Raw genomic sequence first — 18,402 nt, 5'->3', positions numbered from 1 at the left:
AACACAATGCCACAGATGTCTCAAGTTGAGGGAGCCTGCAATTGGCATGCTGACTGCAAGAATGTCCACCAGAGCTGTTCGCAGATAATTGAATGTTAATTTCTCTACCTTAAACTGCCTTCAACATTGTTTTAGAGAATTTGGCAGTATGTCCAACCGGCCTCACAACCACAGACCACGTGTAACCAGTGGTAGAAAAAGTACCCAATGGTCATACTTGAGTAAAAGTAAAAATACCTTAATAGAAAATGACTCAAGTAAAAGTGAAAGTCACCCAGTAAAATCCTACTTGAGTAAAAGTCTAAAAGTATTTGGCTTTAAATATACTTAAGGATCAAAAGTAAATGTAATTGCTCAAATATACTTAAGTAAAAGTATAAATAATTTCTAATTCCTTATATTAAGCAATCCAGACGGCACTATTTTCTTGTTTTTTACATTTACGGATAGCCAGGGGCACGCTCCAACACTCAGATATCATTTAAAAATGAAGCATGTGTTTATTGAGTCTGCCAGATCAGAGGCAATAGGGATGACCAGGAATGTTCTCTTGATAAGTGTGTGAATTACACAATTTTCCTGTCCTGCTAAGCATTCAAAATGTAACGAGTACTTTTGTAATAAAGCCCTTTTGTGGGGTTACAACTCATTCTGATTGGCTTGGCCAGGCTCCCCAGTGGGTGGGCCTGGCTGCACAATGGGTGGGCCTATACTCTCCCAGGTCCACCCATGGCTGCACCCCTGCCCAGTCATGTGAAATCCATAGATTAGGGCCAAATTAATTTATTTCAATTGACTGATTTCCTTATATGAACTGTAACTCAGTAAAATCTTTGAAATTTTGCATGTTGCGTTTATATTTATGTTCAGTATATATTTACATTATATAGGCATACGTACACTATATATACGAAAGTATGTGGCCACCCCTTCAAATTAGTGGATTCGGCTATTTCAGCCATACCCATTGCTGACAGGTGTATAAAATTGAGCACACAGCCATGCAATCTCCATAGACAAACATTGTCAGTAGAATGGCCTTACTGAAGAACTGTGACTTTCAACATGGCACCATTATAGGATGCCACCTTTCCAACAAGTCAGTTTGTCAAAGTTCTGCCCAGCTAGAGCTGCCGGTCAACTGTAAGTGCTGTTATTGTGAAGTGGAAAGGTCTAGGAGCAACAATGGCTCAGCCGCGAAGTGGTAGGCCACACAATCTCACAGAACAGAACCGCAGAGTGAAGCGCGTAGCGTGTAAAAATAGTCTGTCCTCGGTTGCAACACTCACTACCGAGTTCCAAACTGCCTCTGGAAGCAACGTCAGCACATTAACTGTTTGTCGGGAGCTTCATGAAATGGGTTTCCATGGCCGAACAGCCGCACAGAAGCCTAAAATCACCATGCGCAATGCCAATCGTCAGCTGGAGTGGTGTAAAGCTCACCGCCATTGGACTCTGGAGCAGTGGAAACACCTTCTCTGTAGTGGTGAATCACGCTTCACCATCTGGCAGTCCGACGGACTAACCTGGGTTTGGCGGATGCCAGGAGAACGCTACCTGCCCCAATGCATAGTGCCAACTGTAAAGTTTGGTGGAAGAGGAAAAATGGTCTGGGGCTGTTTTTCATGGTTCGGGCTAGGCTCCTTAGTTCCAGTGAAGGGAAATCTTAACGCTAAAGCATATAATGACATTCTAGATGATTCTCTGCTTCCAACTTTGTGGGAATGCCCTTTCCTGTTTCAGCATGACAATACCCCCCATGCACAAAGCGAGGGTCACACAGAAATGGTTTGTCGATCGGTGTGGAAGAACTTGACTGGTCTGCACAGAGCCCTGACCTCAAGCCCATCGAACACCTTTGGGATGAATTGGAACGCCGACTGCGAGCCAGGCCTAATCGCCCAACATCAGTGCCCGACCTCACTAATGCTCGTAGCTGAATGGAAGCAAGTCCCCACAGCAATGTTCCGACATCTAGTGGAAAGCCTTCCCAGAAGAGTGGAGGCTATTATAGCAGCAAAGGGGGGACCAACTCCATATTAATGCCCATGATTTTGGAATGAGATGTTCGACGAGCAGGTGTCCACATACTTGGTAATGTACTTACATATACAGGCTGGTTGAAATGGACCCCCCATCTCTGTGTGTCCTCACGGCCCTCTGCACAGCCAGCAGTAGAGGAGAGTTGATCTTTCCTGAGCTGATGCGCTCTGTTGAGAGAAGGCACTGAGTTGAAGGAGCTGATCAGAGCCCAGGAGAACGCTGAAGTGAGTCAGGCTGAAGGACTCATTGAGCAGGAGGTTGCTGAGTTGATGAGGAGAGATGGTGAGATGAGGCTCTCACACACAGAGTATGACATCCATTTTTCTCCAGGTGACATCACTAACTTAGATGTACCTTAAAATGACAATCTATAGACTTCTTTCCCAGTGAAATGAGCGTAAACTTAAAGTAACGTTTGTCTTTCTCAATAACTTCTACCCGTTTCCCTCTCTGTAGAGTTTCCAGTCTCTCTGTGTGTCTCCTGGATCTGAGGCTTTACCCAGCATCACTGTCTATCCACATGTCTCTTTGGAGCATGTGAAGAAATCAATTTGAACTGAAAGATTGACTACAGGATGTATGCAAGGAGGAAATGGACAAAATATCTGGGAAATTTTACAAAAATGAATTTCAAGAACATGAAACAATACGTTTTTCACCTCGTCATAGAACAAAATCTAATACAAGCAATAGTATATTGCATAGATATTCTTAATTATTTTAAAATAGTTGTTAATACTTTAATTTACCTAATTATCTTCTTATAGTACATCTCCCCTTTAGTTACCTGTATAAAGATTGATTGTGGAGTTCAGATTGAACACCCTGCTGAGCCCACCAGAGGACTTATTAGAATGCAAGTAAACACACACACGTGAATGTGAAATCACTGTACCTGCACCACGAGGCAGGAACTCGGCCCTTCTACATTGTCACTGACACAATAACCCTCCTCCACAGAGTCCAGACCACATTCACTCATCCTGGTTTATATCATGTCTATAAAGGATCTGTGAAGATACTGACACCTATTCATTGATAAAGCTATCGTCTGCTGGTATCAATGCATCGTAAGCTTTACTGGGAGGCCTTGTTGATGTAGTACAAAGATTGATTTGAGATCATTGAGTACAGTGTGATATATTTGCATGTACAGAGGTGTAAATCAAACCAAGTGTAACAGAACTGATTGAATGGCTATTTCTACCCTGTAGCTATCTGCAACTTACCACAGGCTAGATAAGTTACATAGTTAACAAGAATCACTTTACTACAACCCAATACATTTTTCTTGGTCCTGTGCAGTTGTAAATCGAGCAAATACAAGTGTGAACACCAACCGTTCTTTAAATGTCAACTTATTTTAGAAGAAATAGTGAATCATGCAAGGGTGTCAATATATTTGACCGCAACTGTAACTACCATCTAAATACATTAGTAATAGGGACACATTGTAAAGTAGTACCATTCATGTTGTTCTAGACCAATAAAACTATGCCAATTATTTGTTGTGTTATATTATTAAGATTTCTATTGCACAGGATCTTTAAATAGTATTTTTCTTTGCTGTATGAGTCCTCATATGCCCTGTCAGGTGCTCCTGTTGACTAAAGCGCTTGTCATAGTTGTTGCACTCATATAGTTTCTCTCCGGTGTGAATTAGCTGATGATGGCTTAGTTTAGTCGATGTCATGAAGCACTTCCCACATCCAGGGCACGGAAATTGTTTCTCTCAATGAGTTCGCCGCTGGTGGCATTTGAGATCACTGGTCATTCTAAAGTGTTTTTCACACAAAAGGCACAAGTGTGGTTTATCTTCAGTGTGAGTTTGTTGGTGTTGTTTTAGAGCAGGTGCTGTTTTAAAGCATTTTTCAGACCAAGTGCATTTATGTGATTTCTCCCGTGTGCACACTCTCATGATTTCTCAGTGCTGACTTTACATTAAAGCATAGGCCACATACTGTACGCGTGTGATTTCTCCCCTGTGTGAATCGTGATATAGTCTGTGAGGCTTGCCTTCCTACCAAAGTACAGTGCATTCGGAAAGTATTCAGACCCCTTGACTTTTTCCACATTTTGTTACATTACTCCTTATTCACATCAAGCTACACACAAAGCGAAAAACAAATGTAGAAATGTTTGCACATTTAAAAACAAAAACACCTTATTTACATAAGTATTCAGACCCTTTGCTATGAGACTCGAAATTAAGCTCAGGTGCATCCTGTTTCCATTGATCATCCTTGATGTTTCTACAACTTGATTGGAGTCCACCTGTGGTAAATTCAATTGATTGGACATTATTTGGAAAGGCACACACCTGTCTATATGAGGTCCCACGGTTGACAATGCATGTCAGAGCAAAAACCAAGCCATGAGGTCGACGATCGTTGAGAGACGGATTAGACCAAACAATAAACACTGACAAAACAACAAAAGGCAACGAACCATGACGTCGGAAGGCTATACACTAACAAGCCAAACACACCGAAACACAAACAAGATCCCACAACCCAGGCAGGAAAACTGGCTGCCTAAGTATGATCCCCAATCAGAGACAACGAGCGACAGCTGCCTCTGATTGGGAACCACACCCGGCCAAACATAGAAATACAAAACATAGAGTTTCACACCCTGACCAAACTACCTAGAGAATAACAGTCTCTCCAGGTCAGGGCGTGACACCTGAAAATAGTTGTGCAGCAACGCTCCCCATCCAACCTGACAGAGCTTGAGAGGATCTGCAGAGAAGAATGGGATAAACTCCCCAAATACAGGTGTGCCAAGCTTGTCGTGTCATACCCAAGAAGACTCAAGGCTGTAATTTCTGCCAAAGGGGCTTCAACAATGTACTGAGTACTTATGTAAATGTTATATTTCAGTTTTTTATTTTTAATAAATGTGCAAAGAATTCTAAAAACCTGTTTTTGCTTTGTCAGTATGTAGATTGATGGAGAATAAAAAATATAAAAACAGTTTTAGAATAAGGCTGTAACGTAACAAAATGTGGAAAAAGTCAAGGGGTCTGAAAACTTTTCGAATGCACTGTATTTGCCACATTCTGTGCACTGATATTATTTCTCCCCTGTGTGTATCCTTAAATGCATGTTCAGGGCGCTTTTTCAGCAGTAGTGCTTGCTGCAATCATTGCACCGAAATGTCTTCTCTCAAGTGTGAGTGCGCTGGTGTTTTTTTTGTTGATAATTTGCTGATGGATAACATTCTCCACACAAAGGGCACTGAAATAATTTCTCCCCTGTGTGAAGTCTTTTGAAGTATTCTTAAACCGAATGCTGTGCTTATGCCTTTTCTGCATACAGGACAGGTATATTCTCTCTCTGATTTGTATCTCACCTTCCCGGTGTGAATATTTATATGTTTCTTCAGGTTTCCCTTACTTCTGAAACCTTTCCCACAGTCTTTGCATCGAAACGATTTATCCTCTGTGTGAATAATTCCATTTGCTTATAAAGTGTATGCTGTCCAAAAAAAAGTGTATGCTGGTCTCTCCCGTGTGTTAGATCTTAATGGCACTTTCAGCTCACTGGTTTCCTGCCATTGGTAGACATATAGAAGCTTTGTTCTTTCTTTGCCTGAGTTGATTAGAGTGGCTTTAGTTGAGATAAGTCCTCCACTTGCCAACCCATCAACACAATCACCGTTTTCACTCTTTACTGCAGAACAGTTTGGGTTTACTGCAGAGAGGGGCTGAGAGTCACTGGTTGGTTCTGATACCCCATAGTCCTCTCCATCCATTTCTATTTTGATCTCTGCACTTGTGTTGTTGGGTAGATAATCCCTCTCTCGGTTTTCTTCACTTTGGGTTTGGTAAAGATGTGAAGCCTGAGATAGGTCCTAATTATTATCAGATTCACTTTTTACGCTGGCAGGCATGAATAAGAACACAGGTTTCAGAGACCTGTTCCTCTTTAATCAGTGTGGGCTCTGGGTCCTCCTGCTTCATATTGGGGCTCCCCTTCTGCTCACAGTGCAGCTGATGGGCTAGAGGGAAGGATGGAAAAGTGAGTATCATTGAAGAAACAATAAAAAATGTGACACATCTAGGACAGAATAATGGATAACCTGCATGCTCGGTAAAACAATTCATTCACAATACTCATATTGTGCTGGCAATAGCATGCATGCGCTACTGGCTGGAACATGGACCACTCCAAGTGGCAATGTGAATATAATTTTTCCTTTAAATTCCATATTACTATATTATATAATATTAAGACTGAAGGCTGTTTAAATTTTGTATGGAGGTCAATGAGTGTCGAATTTAGTCAACATAAAACGTAATTGCTAATTTGCTACATTAGGCTTACTGGACCGAAAAAAAAAGTTTCGGAATGTTTAGGTTGTTACCAATGTATTGATACAGTATTAGTGGATGCACGTGGCATTCCGGCAACTTCGAGAAAAACTATTTTTTATTGGAGTTGTGCCTGTTGTTCACAAGCGTATCTGCCCTCTCATTGGCTAGAATGTTTCTGCCTGATCCCGCCTGCCTTCCGCCTTTGCGGACATTTATTTCCATTGTTAGATGGGTCAGTCCAGTATCTTGTCAGTATATAGATAGTCTTTGACTATAAGTAGACAGCTCACAAATGAAAAACAATGCCAAAACACTCAATGTCAAGGTTGAATAAAAACTATTTTTATTATGTACAGTATAACAAACACACCACACAGGTGACACTTCCTATTGGTGGTGGGTGGCAGCAGCAATAATACACAGAAAGGAGGCATAGAGAGGAAGTGTGTGAGATATGTTGTGTCGGGTATCCAGACACCCCAGTCAACAAAATTGTTGAAAATGTAATGTGATTAAATGTAATCCCCAAACCTAGAATTGCTCAGAATCAACTTCTCCGACCTTTGCTCCACTCACAACCTCTAACGAACGATAAAGCAAAAAAATACAACATCCTCAGATGTGCCTCAATACAGTATACTGATACATGACGTTTGTAATCTTCATCACATAGCACATCCTCTATCATTTCCTCTTGTAGGTTCCATAATAGATCTGGGCATGGCGATGTAGGATGTCATCTGTCTGTGTTCCAACACAGACCATCGTAGGCCATTCCTGGATACCTGCAATAGAATGCAGGGATACAGGGGAGCTACACTGGGGCGTCTGGAAAACAATCGTTTTGTAGCTGCTACACGTTGTCAAGTGTTCTCAGGTGTGAGCCGCATGTCAAATTCTTAAAAATAGAACTATTGACAATTTCTTGACAAAGTAATACCATGCCTACTGGATTTATACAGTATTCCCTGGATTGTTTACCTTGAGCTACGTACTGTAGTAACAGCCAGTGTTGCCTACTCCTCAGTAAGCAAAGTAGCTATTGGCTGTCCTAAAAGTCGCTAGAAGTCACTAAATGATGTAATCACCTAATTTGCATAATTGGCCATGTGTATGTAATTGTGATGGACGCTGTAGGAGAGAGGAATAACGTCGTGGGAGAGACAAAAAGTGAGTAAAAAACACCCTAAATATGTTTAGAACTACAAATGAACTTTCTTCTGTCGATTCTTGTTTTTTTTGTTTGTCACAATTCCAACCCTCCTCCTTTATCCGTCTTGGGACCAGCAAAAGTGACCCAAAAGAGACACTCTGGCAGAGTTACTTTGTGGGTTTTTTGTTTAGTTTTCTTAAGTTTGGTTTGGTTTTTAACCTTATGGTCCACTTAGGAGCCTACAACAAGTCACAGTAAAACATGAACATTTTTAACCATAACATTTGTTTAAAAAAAATTGTATACAATCTAAATGGACCAAAAAGAGACAATAGAAAAAACTGTCAATGGCAATGTGAGAAAATGATGGTAACTAGTCTGGCCCTAATTCAGGTTAATTGTTGTTTTTTTCCAGACCCCCCCTCCACACACACACAGGCTGTGCTGGCTCACAGAAAGAGTGAGTCATCGTCATTTTGGTCAAGGCTCTCTATGGCAGGTCCAGCAACTAAGGGAGCTGATTTACATGAGTAAGCAGCTGATGTGCCAAAAAGCTGCAAAACATTATCAGGCAGCTGGTGCTCATAGCAAACATCACCAGACAGCTTCAGTCAATATCGAATGTACAGGATGGAGTTAAGGGTCTGCAAGGACATCCGATTTCTAAGTTTGCTTTTTACCACACTCATCTGGCTGAATACTCTCTCGACTTCAGCATTCGAGTGTGGCAAGGACAACACAGACACGGCAGCCATGGCAAGTTCTTGAAACGGGTTGATATCAGCTGCATCCCTGAACTTCCAAATCTCACTCCAGAAGCCCAGTGTGTTTCCCGCATGCGCGATTCATTTGCAGTCTGGACGCGGAGGGGTGAACCTCCCATCTGACTGCAGCTGGGAGGGACTGCTGCGCGAGTACTGGGCCGCCTGTGAGTGCTTTGTAACGGGGGTGGGGCCCAGGGGTGGGGCCCATGGTAGCACCCGCTGCTCGTTGAGAAGAGTAAGAACGATACGTGCTTTCACGTCAGTCTCCAATAACACCAGAAAAAGTCGCTAGATTTGTCGCTAGGTGCTTTTTTGAAAATGTTTCGCTAGAGGAGTCTGAATACTCGCTAAATATAGCGACAAAGTCGTCTGAAAAGAAAATTAGTGAGTTTTAAGGGGACGTACCCTAAGCAGGTTGACGTTCACGCGCGTATCTGCCCTCTCATTGGCTAGAATGGTCCCACCTGATCTTGCCTCCTCCCAACTGCTTTCCATGTTTGAAGACATTTCTTTTTCATTGTTGGAGCGGCCACTTGAGTATCTGGTCAATATAATGGATAATCTGTGAGTAAACAAACGATTGCCTTCTCTCTGTTTCCCGCATTACCGCTGTCTGATTGGAGCGTCATTATTCCGTGGGACATTGCAATTGGAACACAAATGCCCATAAATGCATGTAGGCTATGTGCAACTGTCATAAAATGTCATTTTTGTTCAATTTTCACAATGAATCATTGGTAGGCCTACTTAAAATGTGTCTTAGATTAAAAAATAAAAATAGTCATTAAGCTATATAATTGTTATATAAGGCTCTAGGCCTACCTATGAGATTACTCTCTTACTTTATCATAACCGAAAACTAAGAACCTTGCTAATACCCAATTGTTTGTTTTTATTGCCATGATAGGAGCAATAATTAGGTGACTGGGATAGCGAGATTTCCCGACAAAGCTCCTTCCATTTTCCCGAGAAGAAAAGTGATGGGAACCTGAACCAATAATATACAATTTCTATGCCGCACTTATGCAAAAAACACAAAATATGCACGTGCGAATTGCTGCAGGAAACGGACATACCATTCATACATTAGACCAGTCATCACAACAATAGTAGCTTTCCATATTTATGCCTACTCAACATAAAGTTCCCAAAACAAAACATCAGTACTTGCATGACTTCTAGGCCTATCAATTGCATTGATGACTATCATGTGTATGGCTACACGTGACCTTTCCACGCAGTTAGGCAATCTCCACCTCACATTCACAAATCTCCTAACTTTAGCTGTGTGACACTGGCACCACAATAACCTATAAAACTGCGGCACTAAACTGCACCTAAACTATATCGAGACATTTCACATAATAATATATATATATATATATATATATAGCCTAAAGACAACAACATATTACATTGACAATAGTCTGATGGGTGACTATCAATTGTCAAATTGTGATTGAAGACCAGTTTAATGAACAGCGCAGCGTTTGTAGGCAAATTGACACAGAGCAGCCTGGATCAGAGCCATACGAAATATACTTTACGAATTTCTGAGCACCTTCAAGACGTATGATACCTAATGGTCTAGTTACTTGAGTAGGAAGGCTAGTGGGGGAGGATGCATGGGTGGGCGTAATCTGCGACAGTAGCAATCCAAAGGTTGCATGTTCAAATCGCGTCGGGGACAACAGTTACATTTATGATAACCCCTTACTCTAAATTTAACCAATTCATCTAACCTTTGTCATTAGGTCCCCTAACCGCCAACATCTGGTCTCAGATAAAGATGTGCAATACTATACCTCCTCCAAGGCATATGATAATTAAGCTGTCATCCAATTCGTATGCAATTGTACAACCAAGTAAGATCTATGATACTATACATCCTCTAATTCGTATGATATTGTACAACCACTATCTAATTCGTAAGGTACCCTAACATACCATGTAGGTCGTTTTGGAAAACGTAGCTTTTTAGGTACGAAGAAGCGTTTGCGCCATTCCCTGCCCCTGTGCAACATTCTTTACATAAGTCTGACACTCAATTTAGTATGAACTAAATTGTGTGTCACAGATTTACGTACAGAATAGTACGAATTGCCCCGAGACCACATTGCACAGAGGCAGGGAAAGGAGCAAATGCTTCTTCTTACCAAAAAGCTACTTTTTCAAATCCTCCTACAGTCGCGAGCAATAGAGCATGGGCCATAGACCGTATGGCACCGGTTTGACCAGTCAGATTCGCGGGAAATTGATCAACCGCGGCGCTATCCATGGGCTAAATCTCCACTTTTGCTGTTATTGCTCATCTGTTTATTTTAGGGCAGCATCGGAAATGTCACAATACGCGGGTTATCATAAAGTAAAAACAACCACAGCCTTTCCATATTCCTCTGAATGCAAGGGGGAGAGAGAAAAGGACCTAAAAGGCTGTCTGACATCGTTCAGTCAAAGGTAGCCTAAAACGAATGTAATTTTCGTAGGTTGACGTTTGGGATTAGTTTTATCTTGGAGGCAGAACCGAGCGATTTCTGCTAGATGGGACAGCTGCAAAGTCATGATTGGCTATATTGTACAAATTTATGAAAACAAAAATGAGTTTTCTGGTTTTAATTTAAGGTTAGGCATTATGGTTCGCAGCTATTTTTTCCGTCTATCGCTGCGGGGTGAAAGACAATATTTTGTTCAAGACTCCAGCACTGAAGGTGCGCGGATCAATTTCCCCTCCTTTTTTGGGGGAACTGAGTCTCGTCTCAATTTACTGTTGAGAGTTTGAATAGTAGAATACACAAGTTGCAATTTCGAAATGTGGTTACACATCAGTTTTTTTCTTGGTATGTCAGTCACTCAACGTCCGCAGACATTTTTTTTTTTAGATTGGTAAATGAATCTAGCCAGCTATCTAAACTTGTAGTAATCATGGCAAAATGTGTAGAATTGCAGGAAATGTACTCTAAAACTTAAAATGTTCTCTCCGGTGACAAATGTTTTGCTCGCAAGGTGAGGCCCCCCGAGGACTGGAATTGCCCATCCCTGATCTAAACCAACCCTGTCTGTTCTGCCCCCTAATTACGCACGCGTCGGTTTTGTTGCCAAAGCAACCAACCTGTCTATGGAGATGGCATCAATGGCGCTGCCCGTGCTCTCAGACGTCCTAATGGGACAGATCCAAAGAGAAGTCGTAAACCTCTAGCGAGATCGTGTCAGGAGGACCCTTGCTGAGTTTTGCTTCATCTCTTCACCTCACATAAAAGTATCCCATTAAGGGACTTTGCCCACACAGTAACGTAAACTGATTAGAAATGTTACGGACAAAGACATTTTTCATTTTAACAGCAGAGGCATGAATGTACCACCACAATAATTCCTTTCAAAATGACAAGACAAAGCTGCATTGTTAATCTAGCATTAATTTATTTTAAAACAAAACAAACATAAATGTGCTGACAACTGTGCTTGGATATTGTTTTTGTTCTATGGGAGCAGGAACATAAAGAGTGTCATTTGTTTTTTTTAGTAGCTGGCGACTCTCTTCCTATGGTAAATTTGTGTTCTTGTAAGAAAATAATGACTTTTTTTAACGAGTTACTACTCCTACAGTGAATTCTTTTAGCGGCCATGCTACATGGGCCTCAGCTAACATGCACAACATACACCAAAAAACACAAAGAAAACTCTACAGTGCAATAAAAGGCATCATGCTCAAAGAATACAGTTAAGGTTTATTGTCTAAAACAAGTTAACGTGGTTTGTATGCATCATTTTGGCATCAACATGTTGCTGCTCACATTAGTGACATGATTCAACCACCATCCAGATGTGTCAAAACGAAACATGTTTGTGCGCTGATTAAATCGAGAGTCCTACAACTAACACATTTTACTATTTGGGGGAAAGGTACGATACAGAAGTAACAAACCCAACTTGGTTTCCTACTCAAAATACTATCATTCTCTTCAAATAAAGTATTCACACACTAGTCTGTAACTAGTCTATATTTCTCAGGTTAAGTATAGAGTTCCTATGAAATTGATGGCGGCCAGCAGATACATGCACAAAGCCTCGTCTCGACTTTGGCGTGCCACAGGGGTGAGTTTGAGTAATTTTCAGAATCTGGGGTTATTATTGCTTTAAATACTGGGCTCTCGGAGCTACGGTCTGTACCGAGAGAGTAGATAGATAGCTGTGACTGTGTTCTTATAGTGTGCACTGCACACAGATGTCCCCATTCAATATACATACATACCATATCTGTTCAACATACCATAGGTACTGTGTGGCACCTAGCAAACAAGTTGCTACGAAAATGTATTTCCCCCTTGTGTGGTTCCCAAAAGAAACATCCAGGCCCTGGCAACACCAAAAAGTTTCAAAATGAGGATTTGATGATCTGTGCTCATTTAACTCCCCTTGTGAGCCTCTGCTATTCAATGGTGTCAGCTCTATCCTTATGAATACTGAAGACGTGCAATTCAAATGGAAAATGACAAAGTCCATATCATAATGCAGAGTTGCGTTCAGATTCAGTTCCAACATTTTTAAATAACTGCCCAACGCAGAGTTCCAGTGTTTTATCTAAACAGTTTTACACAACTAAACCATAAATACAGGGAAATTTAATCTGCTACATTTGACATTGACTCAAGCTAAGCTTAATGCATTTAAACTAATTTTGATGAGTTACATTTCACTATGCCCTTGCAGACCATGATCGGCAAATTAATAAACAATATCACAATAGGGCTTAAACTATATACAAATCCATATTTCTCCACCTTAACACCCTACAACACCAAATTAGTAAATTTCTTAAAATCAAGACTGGTACCAATAGTGTAAACTAGACTGGTCTTGAGCAGTCTCTCTAGTTAATCTTTTTCAACATTTGTGTTGTCACAGCCACCCCTTGCACTTTCATTGGCTTTCCCTTTGCTCCCATTACCTCAAACCTTCATTTTCAAACTAGCCTGCGCTGCACATAGGCATGACCGACCCCAACGCCTCAGACACCAATATTACCGGACAGGGAGTTGGGCCCTGTTCATGTACTTCTAGAATATGCATCATTCCTTCCTTGGCAAGATTGGAGAAGACCGAGGAATAAAGTACAGAAACCTTGCTTTCACAGATCAGAGATGTTAAAGATAGAAGGGATGCATTTCTAAAGTCTTAAAACAGGGCCTTATTACCCAGCCAGAGAGGCTAGTCCACAACGAGAAGGGTCAACACACACACACCTGCGAAAGGACAAGCCTGGCAGCTGATGGATTATTAGGTTCATACTCCATACCAAAGACCACAAAGGAGAAATGGAGATAGGATAGAGGGACTATTGATGTACTAACTAGCTAAAGCTTTGCGGCTTTACATAAGGCTAAAAAGCAAAAAAGGGAGACAGCTCTTTTCCTCGAAGTATGACTAAAAATAACCTATTCCAGTGTGCAAAGCTAGCTTATAGGGCACACACATCTAAGCCAATACCTCCCATCTATCTTGCTAGCTTCAGGAGGACCAGTTAGCTTGTTTAATGAACCAAATGAGATGTTCATGGGATATTTACCATTCATAACCAACAGTCCTCCTGTGACTATGCTAACAACCGAACCATGTGGAGGCAACCATGTAAAACTATGTAAAGGTATTCTACAGTACGGTCTTTGCGAGTAAGAACAAGTAAAATAGACAGATGAGTTTACCAACCCACCCCACTATAAGGAAGATACAGTGGGAGACCATAGATAAGTTAATGGAAAATTAAAGCGAGGCTTGCTATGCTGATCTTATGCAACTCGTATGACAGGTTTGAGGACGTTTATGTGCTCTGATGCGTAACATTAATGTAGATGTTGGGTAAACACACCAATCGGATCCCCCACCCCCGTACCAAAATAATTCACGACAAAGTCAAAGTATACATTGCAAGAGCCTTGTATGCTATTTAAGGCTTCCAAGTACATTTAGTAATATACAACTCATGTTTTAGCAACACTAAAATTGGTTATTACATTTGAATCAATTTGTAAAAAGGGTGCTAGCACTGCAAAGACCTACTCGGCTGTACTGTAACCTTTGCAGGACTACAGTTTTAATACCTAAACTATACTACATACTCTCGTGCATGAAGAGGAAGTGCTGGATTTTGCAGGGTATCGTAATGCTTCATGACTCTCGAGAAGAGATTTTTTGTTGTTCTTTTTTATATTGTGCAGCAATTCATATTTGTTCATATCAGCTCTCTGCTTTAGTTAAACATTTTGACAAATTCTAATTCCATTTCGGCAGACGTAAAACACTAATAAAATGTTTTACATGTAGCTACATAGCTGTTCCAAATGGCTATGGAAATCATACAATTATGTTTTAACACCAGGAATTCTGAGCCACAGTTGCCAATTCAGTCAGAAAAAAAGGTAGCGCGACGAGTCTGCCGATTGTCAGACATCAAAGCGAGTGGCCCATGTTCAAGGTAACACAAAGGGCAAGCTTTATGTAGCGGTTGCACCAGAATGCCCTTTCATTCATACAACACAGAAAAATAACAACACAGGTTAATGTCTTTAGAGGTCTACAGAACCATGGGCTGCCTGCTCACTGTAGACACGCCCATGGACTAAACTTGAGATGAGTAACACTTGTATATAGTGAGTTGTTTGACTGGCATGCTTTTTTTTTTTTATAGTCTTCTTCATTATGTCTGTTTCTAACATGTGGTTTCAGTTTCTAACATATGGATAGGGGCCTAGCAATGAGCACATTTTCTACATGCATTCTGGTGCAAATGAGTAAAAATGCCCTCTGACTTTATTTTATTTTTTTACACCAAAGGCATTGTTTTTTGTGTTTGTAAAGATGACATTCATTTACTGGACTGAGAGATAAACAAGATGATTAGTCCAACGAAGATGAATACGTATTCCTACAGTTAATGAATACGTATTCCTATAGTTAAAAGACCAATCCAATTAAAAACTGACTTTCACTGAAGGACGATTATAGAGTCAGATGAGGGACAGTTTTGTTTTGTTTTGTTTTTTCCTTTCAATCTAGCTGCACAGTTCTACAGGTGGAAGGGTCTCAACTGGAGGAGGAAGACTGACTTCAAGTCTCTTCTGGCTAATAGTGGTTTCACGAAAGGCACTTCCTGGTAAAGCTTTCCATAGAGTAGCACCTCTGATTGGTTAGAACTAGCCAGTAAAAGCCCTTGTGGAGGGGAGACAGGGTGGGTGGAGCTGGGTGGGAAGGTCGTAGGTCACAGGAGGGTGAAGCCCAGGATGTAATGCAGAAGCTTGTTCCGATTCGCCTGAGGTAGGAAGGTGCTGCTCAGCTCAACCAATGACACACGGTTCTCCCGCCTCTCCTTCAGGACCTGCAGCCATTTAAATTAGAGAACACATAATAAAAAAAGTTAGAAAAGCTTTTTGGAATTTAGATTAGAATATCAGCAGAGTTTGTTCTGCAATGAGCCACCACTGAGTTTTGTGCATATATATTTTCAGAAGTTGACTAACAGAAGACAGTCTTCAGAACTACCAAAACAGAGAGGGAGGATGGACGCTACATGCTACAATTTAGCGAATGGTCTCTCACCCCAAGTTCCTTAAACGTTCTCACTGTGTTCTTCACGAGGTAGTGTGTCGCACTTTCACCTGAGAGAAGAGAACAGAAGACCATAAACGATAGAAGACGAGAGAGGATCTTATTTCCAGTTGTTTGTCCTGACAAAGATCAACCTCAGGGGCTGTATGTAGTAGTCTTAGAGTAGTGCCGATTTAGGATCAGTTTAGCCTTTTAGATGACAAAGAACAAGATTATATGGACGTGGGGCGCTGATCCTAGATCAGCACTCCTACTCTGAGAAGCTTCATACTTATGGCCCCAGTTCAGAACATTAGTATTAAAACGTGATATTAGGCGGCATTACAGTGTACGATTTGCAGAGCTCTTTGAGGTCTTTATCTGGTAAAAGCCGCAGTACAGAAAAGAAACGTCTAACAACGGTATGTACCGTAGGCAGCCACTCCCTTCTCGGTGCGCGTGAGCAGGTATCGGAAGAGCTGCTGCGTGTACTCTGGCTCGGCCATGGGCTGGCTCAGGCTGTGGACAAAGATGGCCGCCCCGCTGTAGGCCTCCAGTACGGGGCTGAGGAGACGCTGCAGGAAGACAAAGAACTCCTGGTGCTCGGGGGATAGGCTCACCTGTGGATACACACACGCACAACTGTCAGAGGTCTTTTTAAAAGTTTGACACAGTTTAGGATTGTTGTGGACAAAACGGCAGCACAAACACTGGACCTGGTACATAAAGGTGTAGGCAATATCAGCGTGTGTAAGGGTGTATGAGTCAAGGTATAACAAGGGCTGCATCCGAAGGGCAGCACCCTATTCGATACGGATAAAAAAGTAATATCACAATAAATTGACATTTCTCAACGATACAATATTTATCTTAAATGCAGTTACTTTCCATTAGCGGCAGGGCTCTAGACTAACTTTTTCCAGTGCCATTAAGTAGTAAGACAAGAAAGAAGTTGGCTATTTCATCTAACATGATCAGGGAATGCATGATTGATGTGCAACGTGTCAAAATAGGATCAGATTTATTTTTGGCTCTTTAGAGATTAATTTGCCTGCATCTTTTTTGTACTTATTGGCCTAGGCTATTTACCACCTGAAGAAGTGGGAACTCAAAACACATTAGCTAGATACCCATTGTAATTTAGTCAACAGTCAAATGTAATGCCCTACGATTGTAAAGTTGTGCCATTGCCTAAATATTTAGAGTTGAGAAAAAAATGGTCATACGCACAGGAAGCTGAGACAGTCCTCTAACAATAACAGTAGTTGCTTTAAAAACGGTGTTTGCTTAACAGTCTCGGAATGCATCTCTCCCTTTAGCCTAATCTGTGCGAACAGGGGGGAGAGTGAGTGAGAGCCGACAGCTCAGTGGCGACGCGTCATTCAGGGCAAGTGGGGCTCAGCCGCACCACCTTCCAGCAGATACTTCTGTTTTGCATGTAATTCTGGCATTCATTCATGCCACAACATATCAGTTAGCAAACATGTTTTAGTTTTTTAATTGCTAGAGTTAATAAATCATACGTGGCCGCATCCCCGTTGTATTGGCGTTTTGGTACATTTTCTTTGAGTAAGTCAGTTCCCGAATGCAGCTATTTCAGCCTCTCTCAGTGCTACGTTGCGGAGGGGCTAGCCCATCAATTTTCTCTGGTTGTGCGTGATATGTTGCGCATAATTGGAGCATGCTCAAGGGCTTCAGTTGGGTGAGTGAAGGACAGTGTGCGACTGCAGCAGGTACTGGGAGGGCCAGGCAGCTTTAGCCCCCTTGGGTGCTGCCATACAGTTACATAAGTAGTGCCCCGCCCAAGAAGCCTCAAGGTCATTGGCCACAGATAAATACACATCTTATCTCCGGTAGCTTTGATTGAACTCATGTGTTTACGTCATATTTGTTTATCACTTCTTATTCAGCTAGCTGAAAAGGCATCATTAATTTTATATGCCACTGTATATAAAAACTGGGTAGTTTGGGTCCTGGATGCTGATTGACACCTACTACCATACTCTGTTCAAAGGCACTTAAATCCCATATTTTGTGCAGAAATGTGTTTACATCCCTGTTAGTGAGCATTTCTCCTTTGCCAAAATAATCCATCCACCTGACAGGTGTGGCATATCAAGAAGATGATTTAACAGCATGATCATTACACAGGTGCACCTTGTGCTGGGGACAATAAAAGGCCACTCTAAAATGTGCAGTTGTGTCACACAACACAATGCCACAGATGTCTCAAGTTGAGGGAGCTTGCAATTGGCAAGCTGACAGCAGGAATGTCCACCAGAGATATGCCAGAGAATTTAACGTTAATTTCTATACCATAAGCTGCATCCAACGTCGTTTCAGAGAATTTGGCAGTATGTCCAACCGTCCTCACAACCGCAGACCGTGTGTGTGGGCGAGTGGTTTGCCAATGTCAGTGTTGTGAACAGAGTGCCCCATGGTGGTAGTGGGATTATGGTATGGGCAGGTATAAGATACGGACAACGAACACAATTTGAATGCGCAAAAATACCGTGACGAGATCCTGAGGGCCATTGTGAGGCCCA

The 18,402-nt window shown here is 41.6% G+C and overlaps 1 protein-coding gene across 2 annotated transcripts in view; it reads right to left on the bottom strand.

The window, feature by feature from the left end:
• Positions 1-11,673: 11,673 nt before the first annotated feature.
• gpam (glycerol-3-phosphate acyltransferase, mitochondrial) overlaps positions 11,674-18,402 on the bottom strand; it is a 42,577-nt gene continuing 35,848 nt past the window's right edge. For both annotated transcript variants that reach the window (XM_045213248.1, XM_041871713.2), the window contains 3 exons: positions 16,287-16,476; positions 15,869-15,927; positions 11,674-15,647 (listed from right to left, as the gene is read on the bottom strand). In XM_045213248.1, the coding sequence (XP_045069183.1) occupies positions 15,531-15,647; positions 15,869-15,927; positions 16,287-16,476 (366 nt within the window). In that variant the 3' untranslated portion in view covers positions 11,674-15,530. The remainder of the gene's footprint in view (positions 15,648-15,868; positions 15,928-16,286; positions 16,477-18,402) is intronic.

Source organism: Coregonus clupeaformis, chromosome 1 (assembly GCF_020615455.1).
Source record: "Coregonus clupeaformis isolate EN_2021a chromosome 1, ASM2061545v1, whole genome shotgun sequence".
Lineage (NCBI taxonomy): Eukaryota > Metazoa > Chordata > Actinopteri > Salmoniformes > Salmonidae > Coregonus > Coregonus clupeaformis.
This window is presented reverse-complemented; position numbering and strand designations above follow the sequence as displayed.